General features: G+C 48.7%; 1 protein-coding gene across 1 annotated transcript in view; it reads right to left on the minus strand.

Annotated features, from left to right (window-relative positions):
- Nucleotides 1-5,240: 5,240 nt before the first annotated feature.
- The window catches only part of reep3b (receptor accessory protein 3b), a 51,466-nt gene continuing 42,788 nt past the window's right edge, over nt 5,241-13,918 (minus strand). The window contains exons 7-8 of the mRNA XM_071394747.1: nt 11,401-11,537; nt 5,241-7,482 (exon numbers count right to left, since the gene is read on the minus strand). Coding sequence (XP_071250848.1) covers nt 7,408-7,482; nt 11,401-11,537 — 212 coding nt within the window. The 3' untranslated portion in view covers nt 5,241-7,407. The remainder of the gene's footprint in view (nt 7,483-11,400; nt 11,538-13,918) is intronic.

Genomic DNA, 13,918 nt, shown 5'->3' on the forward strand with positions numbered 1-13,918 from the left:
TCTGGTTCTCTATCCTGTCTCTCTGGCTCAGACCCTCAGCCCTCTGGTTCTCTATCCTGTCTCTCTGGCCCAGTCCCTCAGCCCTCTGGTTCTCTATCCTGTCTCTCTGGCTCAGACCCTCAGCCCTCTGGTTCTCTATCCTGTCTCTCTGGCTCAGACCCTCAGCCCTCTGGTTCTCTATCCTGTCTCTCTGGCCCAGTCCCTCAGCCCTCTGGTTCTCTATCCTGTCTCTCTGGCTCAGACCCTCAGCCCTCTGGTTCTCTATCCTGTCTCTCTGGCTCAGCCCCATCAGCCCTCTGGTTCTCTATCCTGTCTCTCTGGCTCAGCCCTCTGGTTCTCTATCCTGTCTCTCTGGCTCAGACCCTCAGCCCTCTGGTTCTCTATCCTGTCTCTCTGGCTCAGCCCCTCAGCCCTCTGGTTCTCTATCCTGTCTCTCTGGCTCAGACCCTCAGCCCTCTGGTTCTCTATCCTGTCTCTCTGGCTCAGCCCTCTGGTTCTCTATCCTGTCTCTCTGGCTCAGACCCTCAGCCCTCTGGTTCTATATCCTGTCTCTCTGGCTCAGCCCCATCAGCCCTCTGGTTCTCTATCCTGTCTCTCTGGCTCAGCCCTCTGGTTCTCTATCCTGTCTCTCTGGCTCAGCCCCTCAGCCCTCTGCTTCTCTATCCTGTCTCTCTGGCCCAGACCCTCAGCCCTCTGGTTCTCTATCCTGTCTCTCTGGCTCAGCCCTCTGGTTCTCTATCCTGTCTCTCTGGCCCAGACCCTCAGCCCTCTGGTTCTCTATCCTGTCTCTCTGGCTCAGCCCTCTGGTTCTCTATCCTGTCTCTCTGGCTCAGCCCCTCAGCCCTCTGGTTCTCTATTGTGTCTCTCTGGCTCAGCCCTCTGGTTCTCTATCCTGTCTCTCTGGCTCAGCCCCTCAGCCCTCTGGTTCTCTATCCTGTCTCTCTGGCTCAGCCCCTCAGCCCTCTGGTTCTCTATCCTGTCTCTCTGGCTCAGCCCTCTGGTTCTCTATCCTGTCTCTCTGGCTCAGCCCTCTGGTTCTCTATCCTGTCTCTCTGGCTCAGACCCTCAGCCCTCTGGTTCTCTATCCTGTCTCTCTGGCTCAGGTCCTCAGCCCTCTGGTTCTCTATCCTGTCTCTCTGGCTCAGACCCTCAGCCCTCTGGTTCTCTATCCTGTCTCTCTGGCTCAGCCCCTCAGCCCTCTGGTTCTCTATCCTGTCTCTCTGGCTCAGACCCTCAGCCCTCTGGTTCTCTATCCTGTCTCTCTGGCTCAGGTCCTCAGCCCTCTGGTTCTCTATCCTGTCTCTCTGGCTCAGCCCCTCAGCCCTCTGGTTCTCTATCCTGTCTCTCTGGCTCAGCCCTCTGGTTCTCTATCCTGTCTCTCTGGCTCAGACCCTCAGCCCTCTGGTTCTCTATCCTGTCTCTCTGGCTCAGCCCCATCAGCCCTCTGGTTCTCTATCCTGTCTCTCTGGCTCAGCCCTCTGGTTCTCTATCCTGTCTCTCTGGCTCAGCCCCTCAGCCCTCTGCTTCTCTATCCTGTCTCTCTGGCCCAGACCCTCAGCCCTCTGGTTCTCTATCCTGTCTCTCTGGCTCAGCCCTCTGGTTCTCTATCCTGTCTCTCTGGCCCAGACCCTCAGCCCTCTGGTTCTCTATCCTGTCTCTCTGGCTCAGCCCTCTGGTTCTCTATCCTGTCTCTCTGGCTCAGCCCCTCAGCCCTCTGGTTCTCTATCCTGTCTCTCTGGCTCAGCCCTCTGGTTCTCTATCCTGTCTCTCTGGCTCAGCCCCTCAGCCCTCTGGTTCTCTATCCTGTCTCTCTGGCTCAGCCCCTCAGCCCTCTGGTTCTCTATCCTGTCTCTCTGGCTCAGCCCTCTGGTTCTCTATCCTGTCTCTCTGGCTCAGCCCCTCAGCCCTCTGGTTCTCTATCCTGTCTCTCTGGCTCAGCCCTCTGGTTCTCTATCCTGTCTCTCTGGCTCAGCCCTCTGGTTCTCTATCCTGTCTCTCTGGCTCAGACCCTCAGCCCTCTGGTTCTCTATCCTGTCTCTCTGGCTCAGACCCTCAGCCCTCTGGTTCTCTATCCTGTCTCTCTGGCTCAGCCCCTCAGCCCTCTGGTTCTCTATCCTGTCTCTCTGGCTCAGGTCCTCAGCCCTCTGGTTCTCTATCCTGTCTCTCTGGCTCAGACCCTCAGCCCTCTGGTTCTCTATCCTGTCTCTCTGGCTCAGCCCTCTGGTTCTCTATCCTGTCTCTCTGGCCCAGACCCTCAGCCCTCTGGTTCTCTATCCTGTCTCTCTGGCTCAGCCCTCTGGTTCTCTATCCTGTCTCTCTGGCTCAGCCCTCTGGTTCTCTATCCTGTCTCTCTGGCTCAGACCCTCAGCCCTCTGGTTCTCTATCCTGTCTCTCTGGCTCAGCCCTCTGGTTCTCTATCCTGTCTCTCACTGGGACCGGCAGGAAGTCTCTGTAAAGTTCAGCCATGGGTCAGTATTGACTTAGCTCCTCCTTCCTCCCCACACCACACTGGAGCGGTCTGAGAGGTCAGGGAGACGACCAAAACGAGTTCAAAATAATAAGTACCATCTATTAAACAAACATTTCATGACCAGCAGGACTGGTGTGTGTGTGTGTGTGTGTGTGTGTGTGTGTGTGTGTGTGTGTGTGTGTGTGTGTGTGTGTGTGTGTGTGTGTGTGTGTGTGTGAGTGACCTCCTCCTGAACTCATTCATGAACTTCTGTTTTAGTGTCTCCTGGCCAGCCAGCCAACCAGTCAGCCAGTCAGCCAGCCAGTCAGTCAGTCAGTCAGTCAGTCAGCCAACCAGCCTGTGACTGTGTGTGACAGTGTGTGTGTGTGTGTGTGTGTGTGTGTGTGTGTGTGTGTGTGTGTGTGTGTGTGTGTGTGTGTGTGTGTGTGTGTGTGTGTGTGAGTGAACTCATTCGTGAACTTCTGTTTTAGTGTCTCCTGGCCAGCCAGTCAGCCAGCCACCCTCTCAGCCAGCCAGCCAGTCAGCCAGCCAGCCAGTCAGCCAGCCAGTCAGCCAGTCAGCCAGTCAGCCAGTCAGTCAGCCAGTCAGTCAGCCAGTCAGTCAGCCAGTTAGCCAACCAATCAGTCAGCCAGTCAGCAAACCAGGAAAACATCACTGTATGATTAAAGAATGGTTCCTCCTCTCTTCCTTCTCATCCCTCCATCCCCCATCCCTTCATCCCCCATCCCTCCATCCCCCATCCCTTCATCCCTCCATCCCTCATCCCTTCATCCCCCATCCCTCCATCCCTTCGCCCCCCCCATCCCTCCATCCCCCATCCCTTCATCCCCCATCCCTTCATCCCTTCATCCCCCATCCCTTCATCCCCCATCCCTCCATCCCCCATCCCTTCATCCCCCATCCCTCCATCCCACCCACCATCCCTTCATCCCCCATCCCTTCATCCCCCCATCCCTCCAGCCCCCATCCCTTCATCCCTTCATCCCTCCATCACTCAACCCTCCATCCCTTCAACCCCCATCCCTTCATCCCCCCCATCATCCCTCCATCCCCCATCCCTTCATCCCTCCATCCCTTCACCCCCCCATCCCCATCCCTTCATCCCTCCATCCCCCATCCCTTCATCCCTCCATCCCTTCATCCCTCCATCCCTTCACCCCCCATCCCTTCATCCCCCCCATCATCCCTCCATCCCTCCATCCCCCATCCTCCATCCACATCCCTTCATCCCTCCATCCCCCAAACCTCCAGCCCTTCACCCCCATCCCTTCATCCCCCATCCCTTCACCCCCAATCCCTCCATCCCCCACCCCTCCATCCCTTCATCCTCCATCCCTCCATCCCCATCCCTTCATCCCTCCATCCCTTCATCCCCATCCCTTCATCCCCCATCCCTCCATCCCTTCATCCCCCATCCCTTCATCCCTCCATCCACATCCCCCAACCCTTCACCCCACATCCCCCATCCCTTCATCCCTCCATCCCTTCATCCTCCATCCCTTCATCCTCCATCCCCCATCCCTTCATCCCTCCATCCCTTCATCCCCCATCCCTTCATCCCTCCATCCCTTCATCCCTTCATCCCTCCATCCCCATCCCTTCATCCCCCATCCCTCCATATCCCCCAATCCCTCCATCCCCCATCTCTTCATCCCTCCATCCCTTCAACCCTCCATCCCTTCAACCCTCCATCACTCATCACACTGCTCTTCATCATGTCATCACTCATCACACTGCTCTTCATCATGTCATCACACTGCTCTTCATCATGTCATCACTCATCACACTGCTCTTCATGTCATCACACTGCTATTCATCATGTCATCACACTGCTCTTCATCATGTCATCACACTGCTCTTCATCATGTCATCACTCATCACACTGCTCTTCATCATGTCATCACACTGCTCTTCATCATGTCATCACACTGCTCTTCATCATGTCATCACACTGCTCTTCATCATGTCATCACACTGCTCTTCATCAAGTCATCACACTGCTCTTCATCATGTCATCACTCTGCTGTGAATAACACTTTCAAATGAACCTCTTCTTTACTAATTGTATTCTGATGTTGATCGTACATCATCCTCTACCTCAAACTGCAGCGACAATCAAAACACTGCTTCTAAACAAGTGGTGGGTTTGTTTTAGTAATTAACAGTATTTAATAAATTGATTGTTTCTCTGAATGAACTGATTTAGTGAACGTTAACTCATGGCATGATATTGCTATAATCAATATAAATATAGTTAGCTGCAGCAATATGACTCTGTTCTATGAAATCCAGGGAATGTTATTCAAACCATGTTTTGAATGTTTTTCTGGTCTAGTGTGTGTACTATGGGAAATTTGGAATCCCAAAATTAGTTGCATTGAATACCAAAGTCCTCTCTTTTTCTGATTCTAATGTTCCACAGCGACCCCTGGTGGAAGGGATTAGAACTGGGGGAAATGAAATCCGTTGAGAGGGCCTTGAAGAGAACTGGCCAGAGAAGGGTACTTACTTCCCAGTAATAACAACAAAGGATGACAGGTAAACAAAGGAATATTCACGCACAATAAAAATATAAATAATAATATATAAATATTATATTTGGGGGGGGGTCCATTGAGGTGGGGAGGGGAAATGTCCTTGGTGGCAAAGGTTCGGATGGATATAGTCATTTATCGGCGTAGTAACGAACCCCCACCTCACACCCCCAAACGGTTGCCATTGTTTTATTGAAAACCACATGATCAAAGTTGAATTACTCTGCAAACAGACATTTTTGAATTTATAAATTTATTTACAACACCCCTATGATACATTCCCACAGGAATCAGCCCCAAGTCACTGGTTTAGTAGATAAAGCTTTGGTATTAAATAGGTTTCATCACGTGGTTAAAAGCATCCCAGGGTGCAGCGGGACACATTCTAAAACTGATGAGATCAAAGCATTTACAAAAGGACATCGTTTTGGAAGAGAGTGTGCAAAAACATTGGTTATGAAAAAAAAAGCTTTTGTTCCAAAAATCTAAACAGGAAATGCAGTCATTCAAACTGGACAGTTACGGTCAATACAAACATACTTCAACATTGTGTTTGCTTCCCAAATGGCACCCTATTCCCTACGTAGTGCACTACTTCAGACCAGGGCCCATAGTGCACTACTTTAGACCAGGGCCCATAGTGCACTACTTTAGACCAGGGCCCATAGTGTACTACTTTAGACCAGGGCCCATAGTGCACTACTTTAGACCAGGGCCCATAGTGCACTACTTTAGACCAGGGCCCATAGGGGTAGTGCACTACTTTAGACCAGGGCCCATAGGGTAGTGCACTACTTTAGACCAGGGCCCATAGGGTAGTGCACTACTTTAGACCAGGGCCCATAGGGTAGTGCACTACTTTAGACCAGGGCCCATAGGGTAGTACACTACTATAGACCAGGGCCCATATGGGTAGTGCACTACTTTAGACCAGGGCCCCATAGGGTAGTACACTACTATAGACCAGGGCCCATATGGGTAGTGCACTACTATAGACCAGGGCCCATATGGGTAGTGCACTACTTTAGACCAGGGCCCATAGGGTAGTGCACTACTATAGACCAGGGCCCATAGGGTAGTGCACTACTATAGACCAGGGCCCATAGGGTAGTGCACTACTTTAGACCAGGGCCCATAGGGTAGTGCACTACTTTAGACCAGGGCCCATAGTACACTACTTTAGACCAGAGCCCATAGGGTAGTGCACTACTATAGACCAGGGCCCATAGGGTAGTGCACTACTTTAGACCAGGGCCCATAGGGTAGTGCACTACTTTAGACCAGGGCCCATAGTGCACTACTTTAGACCAGGGCCCATAGGGGTAGTGCACTACTTTAGACCAGGGCCCATAGGGGTAGTGCACTACTTTAGACCAGGGCCCATAGGGTAGTGCACTACTTTAGACCAGGGCCCATAGGGTAGTGCACTACTTTAGACCAGGGCCCATAGGGGTAGTGCACTACTTTAGACCAGGGCCCATAGGGTAGTGCACTACTTTAGACCAGGGCCCATAGGGTAGTGCACTACTGTAGACCAGGGCCCATAGGGTAGTGCACTGTACAGGGAATGATGCCATTTGGGACACAAGCCAATAACAGGATTCTCTGTTCCCTCTCATCATTGGTCTGTTCCTCCTGAAGGAATAAGGGACACTTTGGTCAGCTGTTACTTTGTAACAATCTTTTCAAGTGTGCCAGATTGATCACTATTATAATTATAATGTATTCTACTATTTAATAGGCTAAACTCAAAATACAAGGCAGCATATAATGACAAAATGAAGCTAAATTAATTATATAAACCCCCTCAACAAAAAGCCAAGATACTAAAAAGTCCACATCCGCACCTAAAAACGACTATTCCAGAAAATAAGATGCAACAAAAACCCTTCTAACTAAAAGACAGGAAACCTTCAGATGTTTTCTATACAGCTGCCGCTGTGCGACGCGTTTAAACACACAGTCAGAATAAATGTAATAAATATAGTGAGTTGGTGGTTCATTAAAAAAAAGGCCGATGCGCCCAGCATGAATAGAACAGACCCCAGGACAGTTTAAAAACACACCTGGGAGAACCGTTCCTCAGCATCGTTCTCCATAGTATGGATGTCCTAGAACGTCAGGAGCTAGTCACTGATATGGATGTTGGAGACGTCAGTAGTCCTTCCTGAATTGTTGGCTGAGTTCCTGGTCCGTCCCAAAAAAGCCTATTCCCTTTCTAGTGCACTACTGTTGGCCAGGGCCCACAGTGCACTACTGTTGGCCAGGGCCCACAGTGCACTACTTTGGCCCCACGGTGCTCTGGTCAACAGTAGTGCATTGTGGGCCCTGGCCAACAGTAGTGCACTGCAGAAGGGAACACCCATCCACGGTAATCAGCAGTCTCTTCTCCTGGAGCGTTCATTACATTGCACTGTAGGTAGCAGCGGTCAGGACCGGCCTCCGCTTCCCTTTGATCTTCAGAGATCCATAACGGGCCTGTTGGACAGAATAGATTAGAACAACGATGTATTCATCATCATCATCATCATCAGACTGGTATAACTCTGACCCAGTTAATATACAATAAGCATTACAGCCTCCTGAAACAGAACAGACCCTTTAAAAGACTGTAGAGGTGGTCACCAGCCTTCCCCTCAGAACAGACCCATGTATAGACTGTAGAGGTGGTCACCAGCCTTCCCCTCAGAACAGACCCATGTATAGACTGTAGAGGTGGTCACCAGCCTTCCCCTCAGATCAGACCCATGTATAGACTGTAGAGGTGGTCACCAGCCTTCCCCTCAGATCAGACCCATGTATAGACTGTAGAGGTGGTCACCAGCCTTCCCCTCAGAACAGACCCATGTATAGACTGTAGAGGTGGTCACCAGCCTTCCCCTCAGAACAGACCCATGTATAGACTGTAGAGGTGGTCACCAGCCTTCCCCTCAGAACAGACCCATGTATAGACTGTAGAGGTGGTCACCAGCCTTCCCCTCAGAACAGACCCATGTATAGACTGTAGAGGTGGTCACCAGCCTTCCCCTCAGAACAGACCCATGTATAGACTGTAGAGGTGGTCACCAGCCTTCCCCTCAGAACAGACCCATGTATAGACTGTAGAGGTGGTCACCAGCCTTCCCCTCAGAACAGACCCATGTATAGACTGTAGAGGTGGTCACCAGCCTTCCCCTCAGAACAGACCCATGTATAGACTGTAGAGGTGGTCACCAGCCTTCCCCTCAGAACAGACCCATGTATAGACTGTAGAGGTGGTCACCAGCCTTCCCCTCAGAACAGACCCATGTATAGACTGTAGAGGTGGTCACCAGCCTTCCCCTCAGAACAGACCCATGTATAGACTGTAGAGGTGGTCACCAGCCTTCCCCTCAGAACAGACCCATGTATAGACTGTAGAGGTGGTCACCAGCCTTCCCCTCAGAACAGACCCATGTATAGACTGTAGAGGTGGTCACCAGCCTTCCCCTCAGAACAGACCCATGTATAGACTGTAGAGGTGGTCACCAGCCTTCCCCTCAGATCAGACCCATGTATAGACTGTAGAGGTGGTCACCAGCCTTCCCCTCAGATCAGACCCATGTATAGACTGTAGAGGTGGTCACCAGCCTTCCCCTCAGAACAGACCCATGTATAGACTGTAGAGGTGGTCACCAGCCTTCCCCTCAGATCAAGCAGAGATTTTAATTGTCACATTAAGCCCAAAAAACAGTTCTGTAGGAATGTGGTTTGAGCAGCAGGTCTAATACATTATCACAGCATAGTGGCTATATACCTGGTCTGATACATTATCACAGCATAGTGGATATATGCCTGGTCTTATACATTATCACAGCATAGTGGCTATATGCCTGGTCTGATACATTATCACAGCATAGTGGATATATGCCTGGTCTTATACATTATCACAGCATAGTGGCTATATACCCGGTCTAATACATTATCACAGCATAGTGGCTATATGCCTGGTCTAATACATTATCACAGCATAGTGGCTATATGCCTGGTCTAATACATTATCACAGCATAGTGGCTATATGCCTGGTCTAATACATTATCACAGCATAGTGGCTATATGCCTGGTCTGATACATTATCACAGCATAGTGGCTATATGCCTGGTCTAATACATTATCACAGCATAGTGGCTATATGCCTGGTCTGATACATTATCACAGCATAGTGGATATATGCCTGGTCTGATACATTATCACAGCATAGTGGATATATGCCTGGTCTTATACATTATCACAGCATAGTGGCTATATGCCTGGTCTTATACATTATCGCAGCATAGTGGCTATATGCCTGGTCTAATACATTATCGCAGCATAGTGGCTATATGCCTGGTCTAATACATTATCACAGCATAGTGGCTATATGCCTGGTCTAATACATTATCACAGCATAGTGGCTATATACCTGGTCTAATACATTATCACAGCTATATGCCTGGTCTAATACATTATCACAGCTATATGCCTGGTCTAATACATTATCACAGCTATATGCCTGGTCTGATACATTACCACAGCATAGTGGCTATATGCCTGGTCTAATACATTATCAGAGCATAGTGGCTAGATGCCTGGTCTGATACATTATCACAGCATAGTGGCTATATACCTGGTCTAATACATTATCACAGCATAGTGGCTATATACCTGGTCTAATACATTATCACAGCATACTGGCTATATGCCTGGTCTAATACATTATCACAGCATAGTGGCTATATGCCTGGTCTAATACATTATCACAGCATAGTGGCTATATGCCTGGTCTAATACATTACCACAGCATAGTGGCTATATGCCTGGTCTAATACATTATCACAGCATAGTGGCTATATGCCTGGTCTAATACATTATCACAGCATAGTGGCTATATGCCTGGTCTAATACATTATCACAGCATAGTGGCTATATGCCTGGTCTAATACATTACCACAGCATAGTGGCTATATGCCTGGTCTAATACATTATCACAGCATAGTGGCTATATGCCTGGCCTGTCAATATTGTTATTCTCGGACCATATTATATTTCAGAACTTGAGCTTTGATAACAACCAGTTGGTGTAGCACTTCTGAGGCACAGTTGAGAATAAATTGAAATATTTTTTCTTTCTCGATATACCTACTGTTGGCGTTTCTACACAAATGTTTGGTGATCAACCGGTTGGTGACCACTGCATTAGTGAGCTAGTATTTAACATATCCAAACCAGAGGAGAGCAGCCGCAGAGTGTGTTATATTCAGACGTACATCTTTACAGTGTGTTATATTCAGACCTACATCTTGACAGCGTGTTATATTCAGACCTACATCTTTACAGCGTGTTATATTCAGACCTACATCTTTACAGGCTTCAGAGTGTGTTATATTCAGACCTACACCTTTACAGTGTGTTATATTCAGACCTACACCTTTACAGTGTGTTATATTCAGACCTACATCTTTACAGCGTGTTATATTCAGACGTACACCTTTACAGCGTGTTATATTCAGACCTACACCTTTACAGTGTGTTATATTCAGACCTACATCTTTACAGCGTGTTATATTCAGACCTACATCTTTACAGCGTGTTATATTCAGACCTACATCTTTACAGCGTGTTATATTCAGACCTACACCTTTACAGTGTGTTATATTCAGACCTACATCTTTACAGTGTGTTATATTCAGACCTACATCTTTACAGCGTGTTATATTCAGACCTACATCTTTACAGCGTGTTATATTCAGACCTACATCTTTACAGCGTGTTATATTCAGACGTACATCTTTACAGCGTGTTATATTCAGACCTACATCTTTACAGCGTGTTATATTCAGACCTACATCTTTACAGGCTTCAGAGTGTGTTATATTCAGACCTACATCTTTACAGCGTGTTATATTCAGACCTACATCTTTACAGCGTGTTATATTCAGACCTACATCTTTACAGCGTGTTATATTCAGACGTACATCTTTACAGCGTGTTATATTATTCAGACCTACATCTTTACAGCGTGTTATATTCAGACCTACACCTTTACAGTGTGTTATATTCAGACCTACACCTTTACAGTGTGTTATATTCAGACCTACATCTTTACAGCGTGTTATATTCAGACCTACACCTTTACAGCGTGTTATATTCAGACGTACACCTTTACAGCGTGTTATATTCAGACCTACACCTTTACAGTGTGTTATATTCAGACCTACATCTTTACAGCGTGTTATATTCAGACCTACATCTTTACAGCGTGTTATATTCAGACGTACATCTTTACAGCGTGTTATATTCAGACCTACATCTTTACAGCGTGTTATATTCAGACCTACATCTTTACAGCGTGTTATATTCAGACCTACATCTTTACAGTGTGTTATATTCAGACTTACATCTTTGCGGGCTTTAGAGCGCACAATCTTGACACTCTGGGACCTCCTCAGACCTCTCTGGGTGACAGCCTCGTCCTCTGAGAAAAGTTGCTCCCCCTCCTCATCTGTCCTGTCCTCCTGCTCATAGGCATAGTACTCTGGGGAGACACGTCCATATCAGTTAGACATAGTACTCTGGGGAGACACGTCCATATCAGTTAGACATAGTACTCTGGGGAGACACGTCCATATCAGTTAGACATAGTACTCTGGGGAGACATGTCCATATCAGTTAGACATTGTACTCTGGGGAGACACGTCCATATCAGTTAGACATAGTACTCTGGGGAGACACGTCCATATCAGTTAGACATTGTACTCTGGGGAGACATGTCCATATCAGTTAGACATAGTACTCTGGGGAGACACGTCCATATCAGTTAGACATGTCTCCATATCAGTTAGACATAGTACTCTGGAGAGACATGTACTTTGTCTAACTGATATGTAGAACTAACCCAGAAGCAGGTTAACTTGGTGTTCTGACCCGACTCCTAGGTCCTCATGGTAGTGCTGAGTCCGAGGGGGACTGACATTCTGACTGGTGTGTTGGAGAGAGAGAGGCTGCCTGGGGACAACGACCAATCACTGGGGCTGAATTCCACAGCTGAGGCCACAACGACCAATCACTGGGGCTGAATTCCACAGCTGAGGCCACAACGACCAATCACTGGGGCTGAATTCCACAGCTGAGGCCACAACGACCAATCACTGGGGCTGAATTCCACAGCTGAGGCCACAACGGCCAATCACTGGGGCTGAATTCCACAGCTGAGGCCACAACGGCCAATCACTGGGGCTGAATTCCACAGCTGAGGCCACAACGGCCAATCACTGGGGCTGAATTCCACAGCTGAGGCCACAACGGCCAATCACTGGGGCTGAATTCCACAGCTGAGGCCACAACGGCCAATCACTGGGGCTGAATTCCACAGCTGAGGCCACAACGACCAATCACTGGGGCTGAATTCCACAGCTGAGGCCACAACAACCAATCACTGGGGCTGAATTCCACAACGACCAACGGTGTCATCCCCTGACAGATTGCTATAACATACACTACATGACCTCAAGTACGTGGACACTGTGCAGGACAGTCAAGTTCTTCCACACTGATCTCCACAAGCCATTTCTGATTGGACCTCACTTTGTGCACGGGGGCATTGTCATGCTGAAACAGGAAAGGGCCTTCCCCAAACTGTTGCCACAAAGTTGGAAGCACAGAATCATCTAGAATGTCATTTGTATGCTGTAGCGTTAAGATTTCCCTTCACTGGAACTAAGAGGCCTGAACCATGAAAAACAGCCCCAGACCATTATTCCTCCCCCACCAAACTTTACAGTTGGCACTATGCATTGGGGCAGGTAGCGTTGTAATGGCATCCACCAAACCCAGATTAGTTCATCGGACTGCCAGATGGTGAAAAATGATTAATCACTACAGAGAACACGTTTCCACTGATCCAGAGTCCAATCAATGGTGGTGAGATTTACACCACTACTAACTGACTGGGGCTGTTCTGTGTTGTGAGTCTTGACAGCTGCCATTCTACCAGGCTCCACCAGGGGGCAGCAGTAACATAGTAACAGCCTCTAGTCCTCCTCTCCTTTGTTCCTCTGGCTAGTCACATCTGCTCTGCATTCTAGAAAGATCCTTGGGATCTGGAGCCACTATTACATCTACAACGCTGTTCATACTTGTTTGAGGATTTAAACACGTTCTGCAACCTGAGAAGTGTGTTTTTTAACGCTAGCCTTCACACAGTCCAAGGCAAACTGATATGTATCAGATGAAGCTATTGAGCCCTATTGGTTGACAGCTGGTTGAGACAAACCATCTAATTCACCACATCAGAGATCATCAGTACGACAAAGGTGAGGAGCCCATTCCATTCATCCCACCAATGATCTATATCCATTAATACAATCTTTAATATCTGGGATTTATCTGTCTTCTAGCACACCTCTGACTGGTCACGGCTGAGCTAGTCCAGCCCAGAGCAGTCCAGCCCAGAGCTAGTCCAGCCCAGCCCAGAGCAGTCCAGCCCAGAGAAGCCCAGCCCAGAGCAGTCCAGCCCAGAACCTGAGAACAGAACCAACCCCTCCCTGTACTGCACTGCTTTAGACCAGGGCTCATAGACACCCTACATCCTATAGAGGACACTGCTTTAGACCAGGGCTCATAGACACCCTACATCCTACAGAGGACACTGCTTTAGACCAGGGCTCATAGACACCCTACATCCTATAGAGGACACTGCTTTAGACCAGGGCTCATAGACACCCTACATCCTATAGAGGACACTGCTTTAGACCAGGGCTCATAGGCACCCTACATCCTATAGAGGACACTGCTTTAGACCAGGGCTCATAGGCACCCTACATCCTATAGAGGACACTGCTTTAGACCAGGGCTCATAGGCACCCTACATCCTATAGAGGACACTGCTTTAGACCAGGGCTCATAGACACCCTACAT

This window comes from Salvelinus alpinus, chromosome 3, assembly GCF_045679555.1.
Source record: "Salvelinus alpinus chromosome 3, SLU_Salpinus.1, whole genome shotgun sequence".
Lineage (NCBI taxonomy): Eukaryota > Metazoa > Chordata > Actinopteri > Salmoniformes > Salmonidae > Salvelinus > Salvelinus alpinus.